The 25,892-nt window shown below is 47.3% G+C and overlaps 1 protein-coding gene across 1 annotated transcript in view; it reads left to right on the top strand.

Moving 5' to 3' along the window:
* The first annotated feature begins 376 nt into the window (after positions 1 to 376).
* The window catches only part of CETN3 (centrin 3), a 50,571-nt gene continuing 25,055 nt past the window's right edge, over positions 377 to 25,892 (top strand). Inside the window, exons 1-2 of the mRNA XM_030193376.1 lie at positions 377 to 472; positions 24,448 to 24,583. Of these exons, the coding sequence (XP_030049236.1) occupies positions 456 to 472; positions 24,448 to 24,583 (153 nt within the window). The 5' untranslated portion in view covers positions 377 to 455. The remainder of the gene's footprint in view (positions 473 to 24,447; positions 24,584 to 25,892) is intronic.

Raw genomic sequence — 25,892 nt, 5'->3', positions numbered from 1 at the left:
AGTGGGAAAGCGCGGGGTACAAATGTAACAAAAAAAAAAAAACATCAAGCCTGGTCTAAAACGTCTCTTCTAGTTCTACATGCCTTTTCCTACAGATCTCGCTACGCAAACACTCCCTTAATCCCACTTTAATATTTCCAGCCATTGCGCTACGCTTCGCCTCTCCTTTATCCACAGCGCAAAGATGTTTGGGTAACGATTTTACCACTCAAGCCATCCAATACAAATACTCTATGATATCCCACAACAACAAAACCTTTTCCGGATTGACAATCATGCTGACCATTCGAAGCAACTTAATGGGTTTGGACCCGCCTGCTGACGTGACCTCAACCAATCATAGAGGATGATCGGTTGTTAGGGGTGGAGGATTGGCTGTAGTTTCTGAATGCGAAGAAGAGTCTTTGGCCGTTGCTGCGTGTTGTGTGTACTTTTGTTCGGGTGTGCTGTGCGATATGAGTCTGGCTTTGCGGTAGGTTTATGCTGCTGGCGAGACATATATTTGGTTCTTCTTAGAAGCCATGACTTGTTTTCTTGGGGAATGTACCCCTCTCTCCCGGCAAGAGCATCTGAGAAGCTGGCGCTGCAGGCCGTCTGTTAGCGCTTCCTGCTCAGGCTCCCTTGTGTTCCGCAGCAGCTGTTGTTCTGTTTGAGAGACTGGAAGCACAGCTGAAACGAACTGACAGGGCGGCAAAGGGTTTTGTTGCTGACAAACCTGTGACACCTCCAGAATGTTTGTATTGCTGTAGCAGGACCAACACATCTCCCCCTCCCCGGAAAGATGGTTTCTGAAATGTGGTCGTTGATCTGGCCAGGATCCCTCTGAGCAGAGCTGGTCCTTAGCACTAAGGAAATACACACATTTTTCTAAAATACATGATAGTTTAAATGCTTGAAAATATGGTTTATGGAGATTCACTGTCTATGTCATGAAACCCAAATCTGTACGGGTTTATACCTGATGATTTCAGAATCGTTCACTAATAAATGGCAGCAGCCAAAAGCCAAACCCTTACCCCAAATACAAGAGCTTTCTCCATTGGTGGTGTTGGATCATCGATTGTGGTCCTGGATCTTGGATCATCGATTGTGGTCCTGGATCTTAATGTTTTTTCTCTACTCCATACACTATAGATCATTTTACAAATTTTGAGTTGGGAGTTAAATTGAGCTTATTATTGGAGCGGACCACTTGGCTCTATCCCTTGTAGGCTTATTTATAAAGTAGCAGAATTGGCTTGTGCTACAGTTCCCATAGGAATATAATGAGCCCTAAAATTGATTTATTTTATTACATTTGGTATTCCTCCGATGGTAGCTAGGTGGTTAGATAATGTACACTAATTAATAGTAAATGACCCCCCTGAAGGAGGTATTACAGAATTCCTTCCAACTTTTGAGTAATGCTAGTGTAAATCTAGACATGGTGGGTTGGGTTTATTATTTGCTAACAAAAGGTTCCACCCAGGCTAATGGTTTGTTATTGAATGTTGTTGATTAATTTATAACATATGTATAGGTGTAATCTGCCAAGGACTCAGGGACTGAGTGCAGTATTTTTCTAAATAATTAAAGAAGCCTACTTTCTATGAGGTACATCTGGAAAATGCACAGGGTCTGAACCAAAACGTACCACACCCAAATCCTTGAATCCTACTTTATATGTCCAGAAAATTTGGTGTGAATAGGACACGATGGCCCTGATGTTCAAAGCTCTGGTACTATAGCAAACAGTGCCCATCCCATACTGCAGGAACAGCACAGAAAAATAGCTTGCCCTTTCTCCAAGCTAATGACATTCAAATTATATTTGTACACTGTGAGATTGAAAGTAAGAGGGAGGAATGTATCTGGCTGATGCGCCCGATAGTTTAATGGTAAACGCATGTCCAGGCAAACCTCGAAGAACACACATTGGTGCTGTTCTGGACTTTTACATCTAAGCTTTTCAGTTTTTTTTCACTTGAAAGGCTTATATTTAAGCGCAGAAAAGAGGCGCCACTGTGTGTTTTCACTTTTGGGTTTGTTCAGACACGTGCACATGTGTTTCTCGGTCCTAGCACTTAGTGGCTTGCATGGGCTTCCTTCCGATTCCACAACAAATCAAAACCAGTCAATTTTAAATAGGAAATCATAAGAAATCCTCGCAATCTCCCAAATCCAGCTTCAAGGGCATTGCAAAAAACTTCATTAACATCCATTTGACAGCATTTAAATACAATTTGTGGCCATCTTTGGCATGCACATTGTTTCCTGCGCTACAGCCTTCTCAGTATTCTGGGCAGATTAACACTGGTGCTAGTCCAGCGCTATTTTGCTCCAATGCCGGTGTTAGGTTCTGAGCATTGGCTCCTTAAGGTGTCTGTTTTAGAAACCTTATTCACAGTGTGGACATGCAAAGGCCAGCAGATGTAATGTGGAGTATCGTTTTGAAAATTGTGTGCTTACTTTTAGTACTTTTTGAAGATCTTGTGAACACAGATCTGTGTTTCTTATATTGCATACACCTCCATGTCCCGGTTTTAGAAAGTCAAATTTTAATTAAGTGTATATTGCAAGGGGGTGTGTTTTGGGCATGACTGAGGTGGGGCAAAAATATAATGTGCATTTCCCATTTAAGAAGGGGATGGCATTTTTATAACCTACTCTTCCCCCCCCCCCCCCCCCCCCGTCTATATGAGTAGTGGGATTTACTCCTGTTCTTATGGACATCTAGGTTGTGTAAAGGTGCTTGTGTTGTGTTGTGTAGTGCTGTATGGGAAGGATTAGAAAAAAGTGCCCATTTCATCCCTTATTGGTTTTTGTCTCCCCCTTCCCCCTTACTAGCAAATGAGTCAAGGTCTATGACAGCTTGGGGAAATATAATTGTGTATGTTTCTAAAAAAGAAAGGCAGACATACATGGTTATGTTGCTGTGTTGATCCATTTGATATTTTAGATGTTGACAATTGCAAAATAGATGCTGCCACCACATGTAACCGGCACATATACTTCCATTCCTGGGCGTATTCTGCACACAATATTTTAAAATTCTGCATAGTTTTTATATATATTTTTTTCTTTTGTGCAGAATTTCCCCATCATAAGGTGTGAAATTCCATCCTTCCTTTTCTTTCCTCAGGCTTGATCCATCCCATTTCTTCACGCACTCCAGCTGCAGTTCTCTCTCTGTAACTCCCAGCAAGACCTCTAATTTTGCCCCCAAAGTCTTCTCCTGCATGCAGTACCCCACCTCTCATTCTTCCTCCTTCCAGGCTTGCATCCCCACCTCATTCTTTCTTCTCCTCTCCTGTTATAATTGAATATTTCTCCCCAGGTTCCTTATATCACACTCTCAAGTCCAAAGCTCTTCATGACCCATCTTCTGCTGGTATTCCAAGATCATTGAAAGACTTGATTTACATCTACTCTTATTTCTTTGGTACATTTATCTCTTGGTTACAGGGATTATGTCTGCTTAATTAAAAATTGCAACTAAGGCCCCTGTTGAAAAAGGAATTTCTAGACTAGTCCTGTAAAGGCTAGGCAATTTCTACTTTGCCTATTGTGTCAAAAATTATTGAAAAAGTTGTATGACAGAGTTTGATACTGGATGACTTTTTGATCACTACCAGTATGGGTTTTGGAAGTATCATAGCACTAAAACTCCTACCTTAATGCTTTAAATTATAAAGTGCTTCAATCTAACTGTACACATACAAGGGGTCATCAATTAGACCTAATTGCTTCATCTGATCATGAGCTGGTAACATCATCTGTTTCTTAGAGGGCCAATGGATGAAATTTCCATGGTCAGATCATTTTCTTCATCAGTTTTCTGTTAATTGTAAACAGTTCAACAAGGAAAGAGTGAATAAAACATCTTTTGCTTCTAGGAGGACTATAGATTGTACTGCATTTTGGTCCCGTTTTGATGAAAATGAGGTTATCGCAGATTTTGGTAAAGTTTGGTTATGGATTAGTAAAGAAATTTTAAATGAGTTAGCACCTTTAAGAACCAAGGAGAAATTACTCCAATCTTCAGATAGATGGTTTGACTCGGAATTACTGGCCTTGAAGCAAAAATGCTGGGCGAGAAGGAGACAACTGTTGGTGCCATAGTAAGGAAATGGAAGAAGTACAAAATGACTGTCAATCGACAAAGATCTGGGGCTCCACGCAAAATCTCACCTCGTGGGGTATCCTTGATCATGAGGAAGGTTAGAAATCAGCCTACAACTACAAGGGGGGAACTTGTCAATGATCTCAAGGCAGCTGGGACCACTGTCACCACGAAAACCATTGGTAACACATTACGACATAACGGATTGCAATCCTGCAGTGCCCGCAAGGTCCCCCTGCTCCGGAAGGCACATGTGACGGCCCGTCTGAAGTTTGCCAGTGAACACCTGGATGATGCCGAGAGTGATTGGGAGAAGGTGCTGTGGTCAGATGAGACAAAAATTGAGCTCTTTGGCATGAACTCAACTCGCCGTGTTTGGAGGAAGAGAAATGCTGCCTATGACCCAAAGAACACCGTCCCCACTGTCAAGCATGGAGGTGGAAATGTTATGTTTTGGGGGTGTTAGATCTTTGGAAAGAGGATGGTGAAAACATCCATCCATGTTTAATAAGGAGAAATAGAAAGTCGCTAATAAGGAATATAAGCACCTTAAAATTAAAAAGAGAGAATATTATTCAATGTTAATAAATGGGAAATTGACATACTAAGCTGCTTTTTAATGTTATTTCCCATCTTACTAACACATATAAATTTATATCTCCACCTAATGATAAACCATCAGCTATTCAATTAGCAATGTATTTTAGTTCTAAAATCGCCAGTATTAGAAGTCTTTTTAATTAGACCAGCTTTGAATGGGATCCTTTAGATTATTCTTTAAATTTGAGTCTGGTAGATTAAATCTGTAAAGATTTATCCAATATTTCTTGACTTTTAGTGAATATCTTATTTAAGAAATATGCCACTTCTTATTGCAGTTTAGATTTCTGTCCACCTTATATTATTCAAACAGCATCTGTTAAATTTTAAAGTATTATTGATGAATTTGCTCAAACATCTTTAGAGAATAGGGTTTTTCCTCAGCGACCCTCCAGACCGGTCAAGACGCTTGGGTTATGCACGACTACCAGCAGAGGGAGACTGAGAACACAAAAACTGAACCAAGCATAAGCCAGCAGCCAACCCCCAAGCAGCCAGTAAATCTCAGTCTCCAGCAGAGGGTAGACGTGCAGCCTGAGCAGTCAGTCTGGTCTGGTAGGATTAGAGATTATGATTTTAGTACCCTGTACTCAGAATTTGTGCTTCGGGGAAGCGGGTCCGGTGGGGCTCCCTGTTCCCCTAGGGGTTTGCACCCGTGTCCGGGTTTTGCCCCTGCTGTACCTTGTGTGAAGGCAGCCTGGTGCCTCGGCTCCTGTGCTACAGGAACCTTGAGAGCCTTAGCCCTTGTCAGTATATAGCAACTGGGCTGATTGCTGTGTGTGTGAAGAAAAAAAAAAAAAAAAAAAGAGAAACAGGAGTAAAAGGAGGAAAGCAAGCAGCAGACAGTGCTGTTCTGCATCAGAACATTTTGTTGTTTCTCATTTTGGGGGCTGGCAAGGGTTTTAGTGTGGTTTTGAGGAAGGGAGTAGAGCTGGGGCGATTTTGGCGGTTTGTGTGTGTACCGCTTTAAGTTTTAGCGATGTCGGCGGGAAAGGCGGCTCGTTGCCGTTCCTGCGCGCGTCGGGGGATTGAAACGCCCGGAGCTCCGTGCAAGTTTTGCGGTGATCCTAAGCATTCTCTCTCTTCCCCTCCGGTTTTGTCTGCTGAGGTTTTGGGCGGCAGTAAGGGCCTCCCGGGGTCTGACTCAGGTTCTGGTGCGGTGGCGGCGGTCCCGATTTTGGCGGGAACCGCCGCCATCTTTGATTCAGCTCCTCTGGCGATCCCGGCCCAGCAGGTGGTGGAGGGCCCGGGACAGAATGTTGGGGGCTCTCCAGGGCCTTCGGGGGCTATGGGATTTCCACCGGAGTTTGTCTGGTAGATGTTTCAGGCCTGGCAGGCAGGTGCTTCTCAGCCGGATGTACAGAAGGGGGCAGCTCCTTTGGGGGTCAAGCGCCCACGGCTAGACTATGTGGAGGACCCTCATTTTTTTGTCTTTCCCTCCCTCGGAAGATGAGGGTAGTGGATTGGGTGATGAGTTCCCTTTAGATATTGATCCTGAAGAGGAGGGGTCCTTCCCAGGGGAGGATTCCTCGGTGGTAAGGATTTTTCCTAGGGATGAGCTTCCGGAGCTCATTGATCAAGTGATGTCTACGCTTAGGTTTGAGGCTCCTGAGCCGGTTGTAGCGGAGGTTAAGCAGATAGACCCTTTGGTTAAGGGCATTCGTAAGGCTTCTCGTTCTTTCCCTATGAATCAGGATCTGAGGGATATGATCTTACAGGAGTGGTCCTCCAGATTCAGCCTGTCGGGTGGTTAAAGCGATGGCGAGACTTTATCCTATTCCCCAAGAGGATAGGGATTCTTTTAAATCTCCTACAGTGGATGCGGTGGTGACGGCAGTTACCAAAGCTACTGCCATCCCGGTTGATGGGGGGACTGCCCTCAGAGACCCTCAGGATAGGAAGTTGGAGTCTTTTGTTCGGCGAAGTTTTGATCTCTCGGCCTTGTCTCTGCAAGCCGCTCTATGTGGAGGTCTAGTGGCTCGGGCGTGTTTTCGTTGGGCTGAAAAGCTTCTGGATGGTCCCGCGCTGGACAGGGCTTCCGTGGTGCAGGAGTTAGCCAAGTTGGAGATGGGATCTTCCTTTCTGGCAGATGCTAGTTATGATTTGTTGAGGGCTTCGGCGAAGAATATGGCTTTGGCGGTTGGAGCTCGTCGGGCCCTGTGGCTTCGTGGATGGACTGCGGATGCGGCTTCTAAATCCAAGTTGTGTTCTCTTCCCTTTAAGGGGCCCATGCTTTTTGGGGAAGAGTTGGATAAATTAGTATGTGGTCTTGGAGATGCTAAGATTCCACGGTTGCCAGAATTGCGGCCTAGAGCAGGGGGTCGCGGCATGTCAGGCCGTGCTCGTTTGAAGGATGCCCGGCGCTATAGGCCAGTTAGGTTCAGTATGGCGCCTAGAGGTAGATATTTTCAGCGTACTCAGCCCTTTCGTGGAGGTCGTCGAGGAGGACGAGAGGTCTCGGGGGGAGCTCTGTCCTCCGTTCGTGCTTCACAATGAAGGTGTGCAGGTCCAGCCTCTGTTGTGGGTAGGTGCTCGGTTCAGTCAGTTTTATCAGAGGTGGACCCATATCACGACAGATCAGTGGGTTCTCGAAGTGGTGCGAGACGGGTACGCCTTGGAGTTCGAGGACTTTCTGCCAGATTTCTTTGTAGCCTCCCCGTGCCGCTCTCAGCTCAAGGCCAGGGCAATTCGGCAGACTCTCCGGCGTTTGATAGATCTGGGGGCTGTAGTTCCGGTGCCGATTACAGAAAGGAGGACCGGGTGTTGTTCGATTTATTTTGTGGTTCCCAAAAAGGAGGATTCCTTCCGGCCTATTTTAGATTGCAAAAGAGTCAACGGGGGCATTGAAGGTTCCCTCCTTTCGCATGGAAACGTTATGTTCGGTCATAGTAGCGATGCAGTCGGGAGAATTTCTCACTTCTCTGGATCTGACGGAAACCTATCTGCATATCCCCATTCGGAAGGCGCATCACCGGTTTCTTCGCTTTGCGGTTCTAGGACAGCATTTTCAATTTTGTGCTCTGCCGTTCGGTCTGGCTATGGCGCCGCGTACTTTTTCCAAGGTTATGGTGGTAGTGGCAGCGGCTTTAAGGCAGCAAGGAGTATTAGTCCATCCATATCTCGACGATTGGCTGATTCGAGCCAAATCCTATCAGGAGAGTGTGGAAGCAACAACGAAGGTAGTATCCGTTTTGGAGTCGCTCGGCTGGGTGGTGAACAGTGTCAAGAGTCACCTGGTTCCGTCTCAATCTCTAGAATATCTGGGGGTTCGTTTCGATACAGTGCAGGGCCTGGTGTTTCTGCCGTCCGTTCGGATTGCCAAGATTCAGGGGCTGATTTGTCAGTTTTCTGCCAAACGGTCCCCGTCAGCTCACGCGTATCTTCAGATTTAGGGGCTTATGGCTGCATCGATAGAGGTGGTGCCGTGGGCCAGAGCTCACATGAAGCAGTTGCAGTCAGCGCTGTTGGACCGTTGGTCTCCGCAGACTCAGAGTTTGGAGGAAAGACTATTCTTGCCGGAGGCGGTTCGCACCAGTCTGCGGTGGTGGCTTCATACTCCGAATCTGGAAAGAGGGATGCCTTTGGATCCTCCGGATTGGATTGTTTTGACCACAGATGCCAGTCTGGCAGGCTGGGGAGCACATTGTCTGGGTCAGGTGGCACAGGGTCTCTGGTCACTGGAAGAGGCCCTCTGGTCAATCAATCGGCTCGAGACTCGGGCGATCCGGTTGGCGTTGCAGGCCCTGCAGTATCTTCTCGCCGGGAAGGCAGTTCGAGTTCTGTCCGACAATGCCACGGCGGTAGCTTACGTAAACCATCAGGGGGGCACAAAGAGTCGCGATGTAGCCGAGGAGACGGCAGAGTTGATGCAGTGGGCGGAGCATCATCTGCAGAGTCTCTCCGCAGGTCATGTGGCCGGAGTGGACAATCTCCAGGCGGACTTTCTGAGCAGGCACACTCTGGATCCAGGAGAGTGGTCGCAGCATCGTCCGCTGTTTCATCAGCTGGTGATGGAGTGGGGACTGCCGGTGGTAGATCTTATGGCAAGAGCCAGCAATGCTCAAGTGCCCCGGTTCTTCAGTCAGAGGCGGGACCCTCGGTCCGAGGGGATCGATGCTCTGGTGCTTCCGTGGCCACCGCGTCAACTGTTGTACGTGTTCCCTCCTTGGCCTCTAGTGGGGCGCGTAGTTCAAAGAATAGAGCGATACGTCGGCACGGTGATCCTCGTGGCTCCGTATTGGCCACGACGTCCGTGCTTCGGCGATCTAGTGCGGCTGGCGATCAAGGGTCCCCTGAGGTTGGACGGGTTGGTGGTGTTGGTGCAGGGCCCTATCGTAATGCCCGACCCGGTTCCATTCTCGCTTACGGCCTGGCTCTTGAAAGGGACAGGTTGAAGAAGAAAGGGTTTTCAGCTAGAGTAATTGAGACTATGTTGCAGTCTCGTAAACAGTCCACGTCCTTTGCTTATGTTCAAGTGTGGCGGATTTTTGAGAACTGGTGTAGGGATCGTTCTTATTCTCCTTGGAACTCTTCTCTTCCGCAGGTGTTAGAGTTTTTGCAGGATGGGGTGGACAGAGGTCTAGCTCTTTCTTCTTTGAAGGTGCAGATTGCGGCCTTGGCTTGTTTCCGGGGTAGGATCCGGGGGGTTTCCTTGGCATCTGCTCCCGATGTGGTTCGGTTTTTGCGAGCGGTGAAGTTGATTCGTCCTTCTTTTCGTCCGGTGGTTCCGCCGTGGGATTTGAACTTGGTCTTGGAGGTTTTGGTGGGACCGCCCTTTGAGCCTTTGGTTACAAGTACTTGGAAGGATCTGACTTTGAAGACAGTGTTCTTAGTGGCTATTACTTCGGCTCGGCGAGTTTCGGAGTTGCAGGCTTTGTCTTGTCGGGTGCCCTTTCTGACTTTTTCTAAGGAGGAGGTGTCTTTGAGGCCGGTCCCGTCTTTTTTGCCTAAGGTGGTCTCTTCCTTTCATGTGAATCAGGACATTTCTTTACCGGTTCTGGGAGATAGGTTCGAAGATTCTTCTCAGCGCCGTTTGGCTAAGCTGGATGTCCGTCGAGTTTTGCGTTCTTATTTAGTCAGGACGCGAGAGTTTCGGTCTTCGGATAGATTGTTTGTGTTGTATGGAGGACCTAAGAAGGGAGCTGCGGCTTCTAAGGTAACAATTTCCAGATGGCTGAAAGAAGCAGTTTCTTCTGCTTATTTGCTCAAGGGACGTAGGGTGCCAGAGGTACTAAAGGCACACTCGACCAGGGGAGTAGCTTCTTCCTGGGCAGAGAGTGGTTTAGTGCCGCCGCAGGATATTTGCAGGGCGGCGGTCTGGTCCTCGCTGCATTCATTTGTGAAGCATTATAGAATTGATGTGCAGGCCAGGCAGGATGCCAGTTTTGGGGAGGCAGTGTTGACTTCTGGGGTGCAAGGTTCCCGCCCTTAGATGTTTACTGCTTTGGTACTTCCCAAGCGTCTTGACCGGTCTGGAGGGTCGCTGAGGAAGGTGAAATTAGATCTTACCTGCTAATTTTCTTTCCTCTAGACCCTCCAGACCGGTCACGAACCCTCCCGCTGTGTATATTTCTGGTGCTTTGTCCTAGTGTGCTTGAGAGATGATTGATATGGACATTTCTATGTTGCTATTGCTGATAGGACTCTAAATTGGGAGCTTTGGGTTTCTGAAGTTCCTGTTGTTTTCCTCTGGGTTTCAGAGAAGGACCGCAACGCTGTGGTGTTCGGTTATTTGAAGCACGTTACCAAGAATTGTTTCTGAGTACAGGGTTCTTTGACCTTTCGGGGTTATAGTTTAGGTTTTTTCATTGGTTGCGTTTTGCTTTGTTAAGGATTTACTGGCTGCTTGGGGGTTGGCTGCTGGCTTATGCTTGGTTCAGTTTTTGTGTTCTCAGTCTCCCTCTGCTGGTAGGCGTGCATAACCCAAGCGTCTTGACCGGTCTGGAGGGTCTAGAGGAAAGAAAATTAGCAGGTAAGATCTAATTTCACCTTCCTTCATATATGAAAAATATTATTATAACACCTATCATTAAGAATATGATGGAATCCAGTCAACTGACAACGAATTACAGGCCTGTTGCCTCAATTCCTTTGTTGTGTAAGCTTATGGAGGGAATAGTGGCAGTTTAACTTTCTGAATATTTGGATTTGTATGATTTTCTGCATGCCCCCAATCAGTCTTTATGTCGATCTTAAGCACCAAGACTGTTATCGCCTCATTCTTAGACAGTGTTCGTAAAACTTTGGCTGAGGGCAAGAAAGCATTGGTACTACAGTTCAGGCCATCTAGTGTGTTTGATTTGCTGGATCATATTATTTTGCATATTTTGGACAGTTTGGGAATTACTGGCAAATGTCTATAAATGGTTCTCAGGTTTTTTAAAAGATTGCTTTTATAAGTGAGATTTGATGGTAACTGTTCAGAAAATTGGCACAACCAATGTGGGGTTCTGCAGGGGTCGCCGTTATCGCTTGTTCTTGTTAATGTTTGCATGCACTCATTAGTATATGATTTAGAAAAGTTGGGAGTCTGTCTTTTCAGCTGTGCTGATGATATTACAGTTATGGTCCACATTACTTTTTCAGTTGCTTCACACTTAGAACTATTGCAAAACATTCCATAGCGTCCCACAGATCTATCCAGAGACTTGTGGGTATGTCCCTCTACCAGCAGGTGGAGATAGAGAGAACTCCGAGGTTTTCTCTCTTTCTAGCAGGTGGAGGGTCATACCTGTGCAGCTCTGTAGTGATCTGGCTCCTATCCCGTTCCCTTGGGTGCCGTTGAGCCCCTGTTGGGGTTGAGGTACTGTGTTTGGGGCATACCTAGTGGGGCCAGCCTCCCTTTGTCCCATTTCTATGGGCCACGTGGTCTGAGTCTGCCTGCTCCAGCTTTTCTCCTGCCTCTCTTCAGGTTAAAAAAAAAAAAAAAAAGCAAAGCCTTTCTTGGCTGTAGAGCTAGACTTCCATTGCAGTCAGACCAAGCACTGGAGCGCTAGGCTTGAAATGAGCAAGCAGCGCATGGGGGGCTAGGCTGTAGCTGACTTGTGTGGGGCAGACATGTTGGTGCCACCTGAGTCGCCAAAACGCTGCTTTCGGTGTGGGAGCTAAAGAGCAGAGTTGGGAAGCGGGAACTTAGTACACCCTGCCTCCCGACTCAGGCATAGTGGAGGTGGGAATTTTGGGGACTGACTCGGCATCTATTGGGGCAGAGATGGTCCCCTTTTCTCCGGAGTTTGTACTTTTGATGCACAGGGCCTTTCTCTTGAAGAGTGCAGGGGAACCCCAAGGTGCTACTCCACTGCCAAGCCTTTAGGTGTCTCAGCTGTCCTCCCTCTGAGCCTCTCTAAGAGGCCGCGTTTCAAGATTTCAGGGGCTGAGGAGGATGTTTCTGAGCCATCAGAATTTGAGGAGGGCCACCTGTTGGGGGACTCCCTGCAGACAGCTTCAGAGGCTCTGGAGGAGGGGGAAGTGCCATCAGAGGTGGGCGATGATCCCATAGCGGTGCGCCTGTTCCGCAAATAGGAGCTCCCTTCCCTCATTGGGCGCTGGAGATATTAAACATTTCCTCTCTGGATTCGGCGTCTCCAGCGATTTCTACCCCCTCCATTATGTCGGGGACCAAGGGCCCCTCGAAGTCCTTCGACATCCATGAGGCCATGAGGGTACTTATTGTGGTGCAGTGGGACGTGCTGAAGGCCAGCCTTCGAGTAGCGAGGGCAATGGCGCAGCTTTGCCCCTTGCGCGCGGTCCATTTGTAGTCTCTGGATGCCAATGGTGGACTCCTTAATTACGGCAGTAACAAAGAAGACCACCTTACCAGTGGAGGGAGACATGGCTCTTCGGAATCCACAAGACCGTAAGCTGTGAAGTTGGCTTTTGAGGTGGCGTCCCTATGCCTTCAAGCATCAGTATGCAGGTCTTATGCGGAATGGGCTTGTCTTTCCTGGGTCCAGAAGGCCTCCTCTGCGGACGAGCTATTTGGCTGCCTGCTGGCCTTGGAATCAGGGCCTGGCGTATCTGGCAGACTTGCTTTATGTTATTCTTCGAGCATCGGCCAAAGTGATTTCCCTGACGGTGACGGCCCGTCATTGGATTTGGTTGAGGCATTGGGCGGCTAATGTCGCCTCCAAGTCTCGTTTGGCCTGCTTAACTTTTTGAGGTAGGCTTCTTTTTGGTGAGGACCTAGAAAAGATTGTGAAGGTGCTCGGGGACTCCAAAGGCCAACGGCTTCCAGAGGATGAGAGTAAGACGAGCCAAGCGCTATAGACCTGGTCAAACAGGGTCCTTTCAGAGGCCTTGCTTCCAACAGAGGCAGCAGCCCTTTCCGTGGACATGCCACCAGAGGTGCCCAATGATAGGGCCATGTCCCATCCCCTACCAAAAATCGGTGGACAGTTGTCTCAGTTTCGGGGGTGGGCCAGGGTCACTTCAGATGAATCGGTCTTGGACATTATTCGGGATGGCTACAAGCTCGAGTTCTCCTGGCCCTTGGCACATTTTTTTCTTGGAGTCGTCCTGTAAGGCCACCGCCAAAAGGTCAGCAGTTCGGGAGACTCTCTCCGAACTGCTGCGTCTGGGGGCAGTCCGCCTAGTGCCTCCTGCCAAGATCGGCCAAGGACACTACTCCATTTACTTTGTAGTTCCCAAGAAAGGGAAGGGAAATGGGACTTGATATATTGCCTGAGGTTTTTGCAACTACATTCAAAGCGGTTTACATGTATTCAGGTACTTATTTTGTACCAGGGGCAATGGAGAGTTAAGTGATTTGCCCAGAGTCACAAGGAGCTGCAGTGGGAATCGAACTCAGTTCCCCAGGATCAAAGTCCACTGCAGTAACCACTAAGCTACGCCTTGGATCTCTCTGACCTGTTCTCGACCTCAAGCTTGTAAACGGGGCTCTGTGAGTGCATCACTTTCGTATGGAGACCTTGCTCTCCGTCATCGCTGCAGTTCAGCCCGGGGAGTTCTTAAGTGCCCTCGACCTCAAGGAGGCCTATCTGCACATCCCCATTTGGCCAGATGTCTCATCAGTGTTTCCTTCGCTTTGTGGTGTTGGGGCAACATTTACAGTTCCAGGCCATGCCCTTTGGTCTGGTGACAGTGTCACATGCCTTCTCCAAGGTCATGGTGGTCATCGCAGCATTCTTGCAGTCTCAGGGCATTCAGTTGCATCCGTATTTGGACGACTGGCTCATTTGTGCGTCGTCTTATGAGGAGAGTGTCCAGGCTACGGACAAGGTGATTCTCCTGTCTGCAATCCCTCGTCTGGGTGAACAACATGCAGAAATGTTACCTCACCTCGTTGCAGTCGTTGGAATACCTGGGGGTACTTTTCAACCCTCAGGTAGACAGTGTTCCTGCTGGATGTACGCAGGATGCGATTGCAGAGTCAGCTGTCTTTCCTGTTGCAAGCTTTTGCTCCCAGAGCATGGGATTATGCAGGTTTTGGGATCGATTGTGACGACTTTGGACATGGTGCTGTGAGCCAGAGGCCATATGCATCCTCTGCAGTGGTCCCTTCTAAGCCGTTGGTTGCCCCAACTGAGGGTTAGGTGATTCAGATTTCTTGGACTCCGCACGCATGATTTGCCATGCATGGCGGTTACTGTCAAAAATTCTGCAGAGGGGGATGCCCCTCGCAATGCCGGATTGGCTCTTAGCGACACGGGCTGGGGAGCTCACTGTCTCGGCCAGACGGCCCAGGGGACGTGGTCCCTGGAGGAAGCAACATGGATGATCAATGTTATGGAGTTGTGAGCGATTCGCCTGGCACTGCGGACGTTCGAGGCACTCCTTCAGGGACAGTCTGTCAGAGTTCTGTCTGACAATGTAACAGCGGTTGCATATGTCAGCAGACAGGGAGGGGGGGGGGGCACCAGGAGTGCCCAGCTCGTGAAGGAGGCATCACTTCTCTGCCTTTGGGCGGATAAACACCTGGCCCTCCTGTTGGCGGCACAAATTGCGGGAGGTCTGAACAAACAGGCGGATTTCCTCAACCAGAACAAGCTGGATCCAGGGGAATGGGCACTCACGTAGCAAGCATTCAAGCAGATCATGGCACGTTGGGAAGTTCCAGTAGTCGATCTGATGATGCGCCAAGCCATTGCCAAAAGTGTCCTGATTCTTTAGCAGGGGCCGAGAGTATGGGTCCAAAGGCATAGATGCACTTCTCCAGCCCTGGCCGGAGTCGCTCCTATATGTGTTCCCTCTGTGCCCTATGATAGGGTGAGTGATCGGCTATTTGCGAGGCATCCAGGGCTGGTGATCCTGGTAGCGCTGGATTGGCCCAGGCGTTCCTGGTACGCGGATCTCATCCGCTTGCTGATCGACAGGTCGCTGCACCTGAGAGGACACTATGGCTTGCTTTTCCAGAGCCCATAGTCATGGAGGATCACGTCTCCCTTTGGGCTTACGGTGGGGCTCTTGAAAGGGCGTGCCTGAGAAAGAAGGGTTACCTTGAGAATGTGATACTACGATGTTGCAGGCATGGAAACGCTCTACGTCCACTGCCTATGTGCGAGTGTGGCACACGTTTGACTCTTGGTGTTCTTTGTCGGGCTTTTCGCCAGAGGAGGCTTAAATGACGTCGATTCTGGTCTTTTTACAGGACGTTATCGAAATGGCTCTTTCCTTGTGTTCTTTCAAAGTGCAAATGACAGCCTTGGCCTGCTTTCAGGGCTGCCTTCGTGGTCGCTCCCTGGTTGCGCTTCCTTCTGGGAATGTTTCTGAGACCACCGTGGGCTCCTGTGCTTCTGGATTGGAACCTTAACTTGGTTTTGCGAGCAATTCAAAGATCTCCAATTGAACTTCTGCTTAAGGCGTCCTTGAAGGATCTTACTCTGGTGTTCTGAAGGCGGTGTTCCTGGTGGCCATTGCCTAAGCGTGGGCGTGTGTTGGAGTGCCAGGCTTGGTCTTGCAGAGATCCCTTCCAATGCTTCACTGAGGCAGGGGTGTGCATTTGGACAGTGCCTTCCTTTTTGCCCAAGGTGGTGTCTCGCTTTCATTTGAACCAGTCTTTCATGTTACCGGCCTTCCGCTGGAAGGATTACCTGGAGGACTTATGGGCCCTATGCTGTCTGGATGTGAGACACGTTCTCTGCTATTTGGAGGCTACAAACAACTTCCAGCGTTTGGATCATCTGTTTTTGCTGTTTGGGGGGGGGGGGGGCGCAGTAAAGGAGCTATGTCCTTCAAGGCCACACTAGCCCAATGGCTTCTGGAGGTGATCGCTTCTGCCTACCTAGTCATGGGGAAGGCGCCACCTCTTCAGGTGCGGGTGCACTCTATGAGGGTCTAAGCTACTTCAGTCGCAGAGTCTCGTTTGGTTCCATTGGAAAATATTTACAGAGCCGCCAAGTGGGTATCTGTTCATAACGTTTGCAAAGCATTACTGGCTGGACTTGGTGGTGCTCCAGGCATTTGGGGCATTAGTTTTGACTTCTGGGGCAGTGTTGACCCACCCTACTTGAGGATTGCTTTGGTGCATCCTACAAGTGTCTGGATTGATCTGCTGGACGCTATGGAAGGCAAAATTAGCCCTTACCTGATAATTTTCTTTCTATTAGTCTCAACAGATCAATCCAGAGGCCTGTCCTTGCTTTCTGTATTATGCAGTGTGTTTTCTGTTTTGCTTGTTTAGTTCTTGTTCTGTTTGGTCTGTTGGAATTTTATTAAAAAAAAAAAAAAAGGGAAATGGTTTAACAGAAGACGTAGGGGATCTTGGAGTTGCATCCATGCCATATGGTTCTGGTGCGGTTGGGAGAGGCAGGAGAGTGCTCTCTTTATAATGATGGAATCCATTGGCACTACTTTGGTACCGTTCATACTGAGGTTAAGCTTGCTGCACATGACCACATATAGCAAACCTTGTTGTTCTCTCTATCTCCACCTGCTGGTAGAGGGACATAACCCACAAGTCTCTGGATTGATCTGTTGGGACTAATGTAAAGAAAATTATCAGGTAAGGACTAATTTTACCTTGGATGCCAAAGCATAAGCTCAAATTAAATTCAGACAAAACAAAGTTTATGTTAGTCAGCCGCAGTTCTGATATTAATGAAACGAGTATTATGATAAACTAGTAAAAAAGGCCCGTTTCTGCCTGAAATGAAACGGGCGCTAGCAAGGGTTCCCCCCTCCCTCCGTTGCTGTCTCCCTCTCTGTCCTCCGAGTCCCACGCCCTCCTTTCGTCCCCTCCGAGTTCGAGGCCGTCCTCCCTCTCCTCTCCCACTCCCCTGTAACTCACCACTTTGTCGAACGAAGACCGCGATTGTGGCGGGGCCATTTGTGGAGGGGTGGTTGGAGGGTAGCTGGCACGTTTTTAGTCAGTGGTCACTGTGGGGTTCGTCGGTTGAAGCCATCTATCTCTGGCCATGTCTCCGCCCTCGATGTCATAACATTTGACGTGAGGGCGGGGCTAGGAGACATGGGCAGAGAGAGATGGCTTCGGTTGGGCACGTCCTCGGCCGCTTTTGTTTGTTAGGCAGTCTGCAGTGTTTCGTTGGAAGGGGAGGAGTAGGGAAACGCGCTCCGCGTGTTTCCCTACTCCTCCCCGTTCGTTCATTTTCGTTGTTTTGTAATTGTTCCGCCCTCGATGTCATCATGTCTGACGCGAGGGCGGGGCATGGAGACATGGTGAGTGTTGTGGCTTCACCACCATGAACTTACGAACCGGTGTCTGAGTGGCTGCAGTGACGTCAGTGTCTTCAGAACGTTGAGGGTGAGTTTTATTATAGTAGATAAAACTCAGTATCTCATGCTATTATGTAAAGCTTCACTGGCTCCCTGTGGAAGCCAGGGTCCTGTTTAAAGTTTCTTGCCTTGTGTACAAACATATATGGTTTATCCCCACTTTATTTATTGAACCATCTTGTTTTTACAAATAAAACTAGAGTTACTAGAATAACTGTTTACTTTTCCTTCTCTACAAAATATAAGAACTAGATTAATAGATACTTTTCTTTCATGTCAAGTGGTTTGCTTGGATAGGGCTATTAAAGATCTCTTGACATCTAAAATCTCCTATAACTTGTTCCATAAGCAGATCAAAACTTATTTAAAAAGTTTGTGTTAAATCATGCTGAATACAAACAAAAAGGAGCAACACTGGGCCTTCAAGACTGAGACAACAGGAGTATTTTATTGATAAATGACCCGACACAAGCCATGTTTCGGCGTTAAAGAATGCTTGCCTCAGGGGTCAGAGATTGGATGTAAATAATGTAAACAATGTATGAATCCAATACCTCCGAACGGGAACGGAGAGAATCTTTAAAGCCAAGCGTGCCTTGTGGAAATAGCAGCCGCAATAAAGGAAAAAAACTCTTGCATATAGCCTTGTATTTTGCTCGTGTCGGGTCATTTATCAATAAAATACTCCTGTTGTCTCAGTCTTGAAGGCCCAGTATTGCTCCTTTTTGTTTGTATACTTTCTATGTATGCTGGTTACCCTCTCTGGCTTGCTAAATCATGCTGAATAGAATGTGTAGTTTAGGGTATTCTATCTCTGTTAAGTTAGATCTTGTTATTCCTGGAAATGTCCTGTCTTCTTTGATCTGTAATCTGCATTGAACCGAAATGTATATGGCGGTATATACATTTGTTACTTTTATTGTTAACTAGTAAAAAAGGCCCGTTTCTGACTCAAATGAAACGGGCGCTAGCAAGGTTTTCCTCGGAGTGTGTATGTTTGGGAGAGTGTATGTGAGAGTGACTGTTTGAGAGTCAGAGTGAAAGTGTGAGTGTGTGAGAGAGAGAGTGAGTCTGGGTGTGAGTGTGTTTGTGAGAGAGTGTGTGTGTGAGAATGAGAGTGTGTGCAAGTGTGTATGTGAGACACAGTGTGAGAGAGAGAGTGTGTGTGTGGGCGAGAGAGAGTGTGTGTGAGACACAGATTCTCTGTGAGAGTGAGTGTATGAGACCAAGCGAGTGTGTGAGTGACTGTGTGGCACATAGAGAGTGAATGTGATACAGTGTGAGACAGAGTGTGTGAGAGTGAGAGTCAGAAAGACATTGTATATGAGAGAGAGAGTGTGAGCCGTGCCCTCCCAATCCATGGCCATCCATGTTTCTCTGTCACCTGCCCCCTCCATTCATCCCTATCCAGCATTTTCCCTCTCTGCCTGAGGCCTGCCCTGCAATCCATATCCTTCCATGCCCATCTGTCCCCTCCATTCATCCCTATCCAGCAATTCCCCTCTCCCTGAGTCCTGCCCTTCCAATCCATGCCCATCCATGCTCCTCTGTCACCTGGCCCCTCCATTTTTCCCTATCCAGCATTTCCCCTCTCTGCCTGAGGCCTGCCCTGCAATCCATATCCATCCATGCCCATCTGTCCCCTCCATTCATCCCTATCCAGCAATTCCCCTCTCCCTGAGTCCTGCCCTTCCAATCCATGCCCATCCATGCTCCTCTGTCACCTGGCCCCTCCATTTTTCCCTATCCAGCAATTGCCCTGTCTCCCTGAGGCCTGCCCTGCAATCCATATCCATCCATGCCCATCTGTCCCCTCCATTCATCCCTATCCAGCAATTCCCCTCTCCCTGAGTCCTGCCCTTCCAATCCATGCCCATCCATGCTCCTCTGTCACCTGGCCCCTCCATTTTTCCCTTTCCAGCATTTCCCCTCTCTGCCTGAGGCCTGCCCTGCAATCCATATCCATCCATGCCCATCTGTCCCCTCCATTCATCCCTATCCAGCAATTCCCCTCTCCCTGAGTCCTGCCCTCCCAATCCATGCTCCTCTGTCCCCTGCCCCCTCCATTCATTCATTTCCAGTAATTCCTCTCTCTCCCTGAGCCCTGCCCTCCCAATCCATGCTCCTCTGTCCCCTGCCGCCTCCATTCATCCTTTTCCAGCAAGTCCCCTCTCTCCCTTCCATGACCCCCCCCTCGCATCCATGCTCCTCTCTCTCCCATGTCCCAGCCTGGCCTGCCATCTTCTTCCCCCCCCCCCCTTCGCATCCATGCCCCCCCCCCCCCTTCGCATCCATGCATCCCTTTTTTTTTTCTTCTTCTTTTTAACTTTACCTCCATGGCGGTTCGTGTAGCGAAGCGTCAGGGAAGGAGGCGGCGCTCCCGACGTCTAGCTTTCCCTTCGCTGTGTTCCGCCTTCAAAAGAAGGCTAGACGTCGGGAGCGCCGCCTCCTTCCCTGACGCTTCGCTTCCGGATTTGTTTGGTTTGACGTGAGGGCGGGGCAGAGACGGCTGGCTGGCTTGAAGGCTTCACACCACGAATCCACGAACCCTTCAGCCTGGGAGTGACGTCAGATGGCTTCAGAACGTTGTCCTCATTAGAACGTTGAGGGTGCGTTTTATTATATTAGATGTTAGACCTTTGGGGGACAAAGAGAAGGAGGGGGTTGGTGAGGTCTTTTCCTCTCAATGATGACTTGCTACCGGGAGAGGACCCTTCTCTGGTCCCTGCCTTTCATAAGGAGAATTAGCAGGAACTTATCTCTCTAGTTTCATCTACTCTTAATTTTAAGGAGGAGCCGGTAGTAGCGGAGGAGCGGAAAGTGGACCCTTTGGTGAAGGGAATTTGCAAGTCTGGTAAGTACTGTCCTATACATCCGGACATCAGGGAGATAGTTCAGGCTCAGTGGGAGGTTCCAGATGCTTCTTTTTGTTTGGCCATGATTTGACTTTATCCTGTTCCAGACCAAGATAAGGTCTTACTGAAGCCTCCTGTCGTAGATACAGTGCTAACAGCAGTTACATAAAAGACTGTGGTGCCTGTTAATGGGTTACTGCTCTAAAGGACCTACAAGATCGTAGAATGGAGACTCTTGAAGCATTATTTTGATGTTTCTGCCTTAGCAGTTCAAGCTGCCATCTGTGTGTGTCGGTGGCTAAGACAGCAAATAGAATGTTAGGTATTCTTAGGAAAGGATTAGAAAACAAAAATGAGGATGTTATAATGCCTTTGCCAGAGAATGTAGTAAAAGCGGTTAGCTGAGCGGGGTTTAAAAAAGGTTTAGCTGGCTTCCTAAAGGAAAATTCCATAGACCATTATTAAAATGGACTTGGGGAAAATCCACTGCTTATTTCTAGTATAAGCAACATAAAGTGTATTGTAGTGTTTTGGGATCTTGCCAGGTACTTGTGACCTATTTTTGCTACTGTTGGAAACAGGAAGCTGGGCTTGATGGACCTTTGGTCTGTCCCATTATGGCAGTACTTATGTACTTATGATCGACTGATATCTGACTACACATTTACAAGGATAGTGAGAAAGGTAGCTGCTTTCTGAAGGTCTCCAGGCTTCAGCAGGAAAAACTGCTGACACCATTTCTGAATGTCTCTAGAGATATCAGGGAAAATTTGAATTCCGAGTTTCAAAAAAGTCTTTTCTTTATTGTTTAAGTACATTCTAGTTCTTTTCAGGGGTCAATACTACAGTAGCTACCAAGTTTGAAGCGAAGGCTAATTCTGTATCAGAAAGCTCTAATACTGCAGACGCATCCAGTGGCGCTGATCTGCATTCTGTTGGGTAGCCAAAATTTAGAAGACAAATTATAAACTTGAGAAAAGGGTGGAATATTTTCTTCAGCAGCCCCCAATTTTTCCTTAATATATCTCTTAAACATATCTTGAGGAGTAACTGCAAAAACCTTAGGAAAGTTCAGAAAACGTAAATTATTACTCCTAATGGAGTTTTCAAATGACTCAGCTTTCCTCCTTAAGTTAGATAAATCTTTTTCTATAGTTGTTTGAGGGGATTTAACTGCTTCCAATTCCTTTTCCTGTTTATGGTCTTTTTCAGACAATATTTTAAACCCAGAATCAGTTTCCCATAACTTTGTTTCCAAATAGTCATTCCCTGGTCCAAGTTTTGAACCTTGGGAGCACAAAGCTTTACCCAGGTCTGCAATCAAGGACCAAAGACTGTTCAGAGTCACTTCAGGAGACTTGACAAAAGAAGGAATTGGCAGTACAGGTTCCTGAGGGACCACTGAAGGAGGAGATTCCAACTTTATTCTCATAGCAACCTCCCCAGAGATAGAAACTGCAGCCATCTCAGCTCCTGCTAGTAAACCCGACTCCTCGGGGTGATCCGGAGCCTCTCCCTGCTCTCTTTCCACGACACTTCCTGGATTTGGCACAAATGGCACTGGCATCGGGGAGCTACTTCCTTGTGGCTGAGGGGGAGGAGCTTTCTGGTTGGGAATGCTTTGGAGTCTCCATGTGCTGCTCCAATAGGCTACCCATTGGCCTAATAGGAGTCCTGGTTCTCTGAACAAACAAGTCCAGTATGCTGACAACAGAAGGAAGATTCGTGTGCTGCGAAGCTACAGCCGCAGTCTTGCCCCTGCGCTTTGGCATGACGAACAAGCAGAAGGAAATCCTCAGAGTCACTTAATCCACATCAGGTGGATCTTTCCGCTGCTTTTGACACTGTCGATCACAGCATACTTCTCGATACCCTGTCCTCACTTGGATTCCAGGGCTCTGTCCTTTCCTGGTTCTCTTCCTACCTCTCCCTCCGCACCTTTAGTGTTCACTCTGGTGGATCCTCTTCTACTTCTGTCCCTCTGCCTGTCGGCGTACCTCAGGGTTCTGTTCTTGGTCCCCTCCTCTTTTCTATCTACACTTCTTCCCTTGGTTCATTAATCTCATCCCATGGCTTTTCTTGCCATCTCTATGCTGATGACTCCCAAATCTACCTTTCTACCCCTGATATCTCACCTTGCATCCAAACCAAAGTTTCAGCATGCTTGTCTGACATTGCTGTCTGGATGTCTCAACGCCACCTGAAATTAAATATGACCAAAACCGAGCTTCTCATTTTCCCCCCCAAACCCACCTCCCCGCTCCCCCCGTTTTCTATTTCTGTTGATGGCTCTCTCATTCTCCCTGTCTCCTCAGCTCGAAACCTTGGGGTCATCTTTGATTCTTCTCTCTCCTTCTCTGCTCATATCCAGCAGATTGCCAAGACCTGTCGTTTCTTTCTTTACAACATCCGTAAAATCCGCCCCTTTCTTTCCGAGCACTTTACCAAAACCCTCATCCACACCCTTGTCACCTCTCGTTTAGACTACTGCAATCTGCTTCTTGCTGGCCTCCAACTTAGTCACCTCTCCCCTCTCCAGTCGGTTCAAAACTCTGCTGCCCGTCTCGTCTTCCGCCAGGGTCGCTTTACTCATACTACTCCTCTCCTCAAGACCCTTCACTGGCTCCCTATCTATTTTCGCATCCTGTTCAAACTTCTTCTACTAACCTATAAATGTACTCACTCTGCTGCTCCCCAGTATCTCTCCACACTCATCCTTCCCTACACCCCTTCCCGTGCACTCCGCTCCATGGATAAATCCTTCTTATCTGTTCCCTTCTCCACTACTGCCAACTCCAGACTTCGCGCCTTCTGTCTCGCTGCACCCTACACCTGGAATAAACTTCCTGAGCCCCTACGTCTTGCCCCATCCTTGGCCACCTTTAAATCTAGACTGAAAGCCCACCTCTTTAACATTGCTTTTGACTCGTAACCACTTGTAACCACTCGCCTCCACCTACCCTCCTCTCTTCCTTCCTGTTCACATTAATTGATTTGATTTGCTTACTTTATTTATTTTTTGTCTATTAGATTGTAAGCTCTTTGAGCAGGGACTGTCTTTCTTCTATGTTTGTGCAGCGCTGCGTACGCCTTGTAGCGCTATAGAAATGCTAAATAGTAGTAGTAGTAGGTACGAGTAACCATCTTGGATCTCTGTCCCTTTCCCATTCTTATAGTTGTCTGTTATAAAAATTCTTAGTTCTTTGGGGAGTTTTATATGTCTTTTGACCACTGCTGTGTTTTACAAATACTGGCTGCCAACCTACTGCTTAGGATTCTTAAGGGATGATATCACAGCTCATTATATTTCAGTTTGCACCTGCTGGTAGGGTGGACTGGTTTGGAGGGATTCAAGGAAAGAAAATTAGCATGTAAAAATGAATTTAACTTTAGTTGTGATACGGCACAGGAAGCAGCAGAAAAGTTAATACAATAAGTAAGCCAAACATAATAAATCTTTTTGTAGGGATAAGGTGAAAGTCTGATAATGCACACAGAGGAACACTTGTAGGAATGGGAGAGCTTTGTGTTTGTGTCCGTTAGTAACAATCAAGGGAAGAAAAACCCCCGCTTCACTTACGATAATACAACAAAAAATAGCGGGTAGAGTCAAACTGAATGCATGACAATGGTAAAAATAAAGGAAGGGGGGAAGAGAGACCTCAGACTGACCACATATAGCCAAATTAATGGGATTATTCGTGCGAAAATGTAGATATGCACATATGCACCATCACCATGTTTTAATCACTGGTCCTCGACCCACCAGTGATTAAAACATGGTGATGGTGTATATGTGCATATCTGCATTTTCGCACGAATAATCTGATTAATTTGGCTATATGTGGCCAGTCTGAGGTCTCTCTTCCCCCCTTCCTTTATTTTTACCATTGTCATGCATTCAGTTTGACTCTACCCGCTGTATTTTGTTGTTTTACTGATATATCACCATTTCTTGGATGCAAGGTCATAGCGGTTTACAATAAAAACATAATACACTTTAGTTCTGAGCTCTGGGAGAACTGTTCTATCCTCGCAGTGAACAGTGATGTCAACCACTTGTGTACCTGATTAGTTCTGCTTATCAATGAAAAATTTAGGATTTTTAATTTGTGTACTTTTATTTCAAATTGATATTCTTTATTTTATAGTTTCCAGTAGTATAAAATAAGCTTTGTTGAATATCTTCTCTGTTGGCAGGAATGAGCTTACAGCAGACAAAATGAAGAAGAAGAAAAGAAGAGAGCTAACACAGGAACAGAAACAAGAAATTAAAGATGCTTTTGAATTATTTGATTCAGATAAAGATAAAGCAATAGATTACCATGAATTAAAAGTAAGCATTTTTATCTTCCCAAAATTAAGCCTAATATGTTGCCTAAGAATGGATTTGGCCAGTATGTCTGCCCTTATTTATTACTTGGTGGTATTTGTTTATGTATGTATAATACGTTTAGATTTCAAGTTGAACCACTTGGTTCTTACTGTGACCCATTTTAGTAATTTCTGGAAGGATGAGGCAAATAAGTACTGATCAGCTTTCTTGTTTGACTAGAATGCTATCTAGGGATGGATTTCAGTGAAGGGAAGATAACTGCAGTGCATTTTGGCCTCTGTGACATCCATCCTAGCCTTTTTGCAGGACAGCCTTGATAAATCTCTTTCTTTAATTTCCTTGAAAGTCCATGTGGTGGCTTTGGCTTGTTTTCAGGGCCGCCTTCAGGGCTCCTCGATTGTTGCACACCAGGATATTGTGTGTTTTCTCCAAGGGGGGGGGGGGTGAACCACCTGTGGCCCCCTCGGTTGACTGTCGTTCTGTCCTAGAACCTGAACCTGGTGGTGTGGGCGCTGCAAAGGCCTCCGTTTGAGCCCTTGAGTCGTTTCTCCCTGAAGGATCTTACATTAAAGGCAGTTTTCTTGGTGACCATCGTCTCCACTAGGCGGGTGTCTGAGCTGCAGGCCTTCTTGCCGTGATCCCTTTCTCTGTTTTATGGAGGCGTGGGTTTGCATTCAGACAGTCCCATCCTTACCCAAGGTTGTGTCACATTTGAAATGACACTCTGGTACTACCAATGTTTCGCCAGGAGCACTATCCTTCCGATTTCCAGCACCGCGATGTCTGGACATGCGACGCTTTATTATTCGTTACCTGGAGGTCATCGATGACTTCTATTGTTCTGGTCATCTTTTCGTACTCATTGCCAGTCACAAGAAAGGTGAGATGGCATCAAAAGCCATGGTGGCTTGTTGGCTTCGGCTTACATTGCCATGGGAAGGTCTCTTCCCCTACAGATGCGGGCGCATTCTACAAGAGCACAAGCGGCATTTTCTGCCGAGTGTCACCTGTTTTTGTGGGAGGACATTTGCAAGGCAGCCACATGGGCTTTGATACATACCTTTGCTAAGCATTACAGATTGGATGTGGCAGAGTGTCATGATGTGGCCTTCGGAGCATCGGTCCTGTCTTTTGGGGGGACACGGTCCCACCCTACTTGAGTACATCCCACAAGTCTGTGGATTGATCTGTGGGACTCTGTGGAAGGTAAAATTAGTTCTTAACTAATAATTTTCTTTCCAATAGTCCCAACTGATTAATCCCGAGGCCCACCCTTCTTTCCTTGCGTATGCTGTTGTTTTTATAGGAG

This window comes from Microcaecilia unicolor, chromosome 2 (assembly GCF_901765095.1).
Source record: "Microcaecilia unicolor chromosome 2, aMicUni1.1, whole genome shotgun sequence".
Classification (NCBI taxonomy): Eukaryota; Metazoa; Chordata; class Amphibia; order Gymnophiona; family Siphonopidae; genus Microcaecilia; species Microcaecilia unicolor.
The sequence above is the reverse complement of the archived record's forward strand: the minus strand, read 5'-3'. Positions and strand labels throughout refer to the sequence as shown.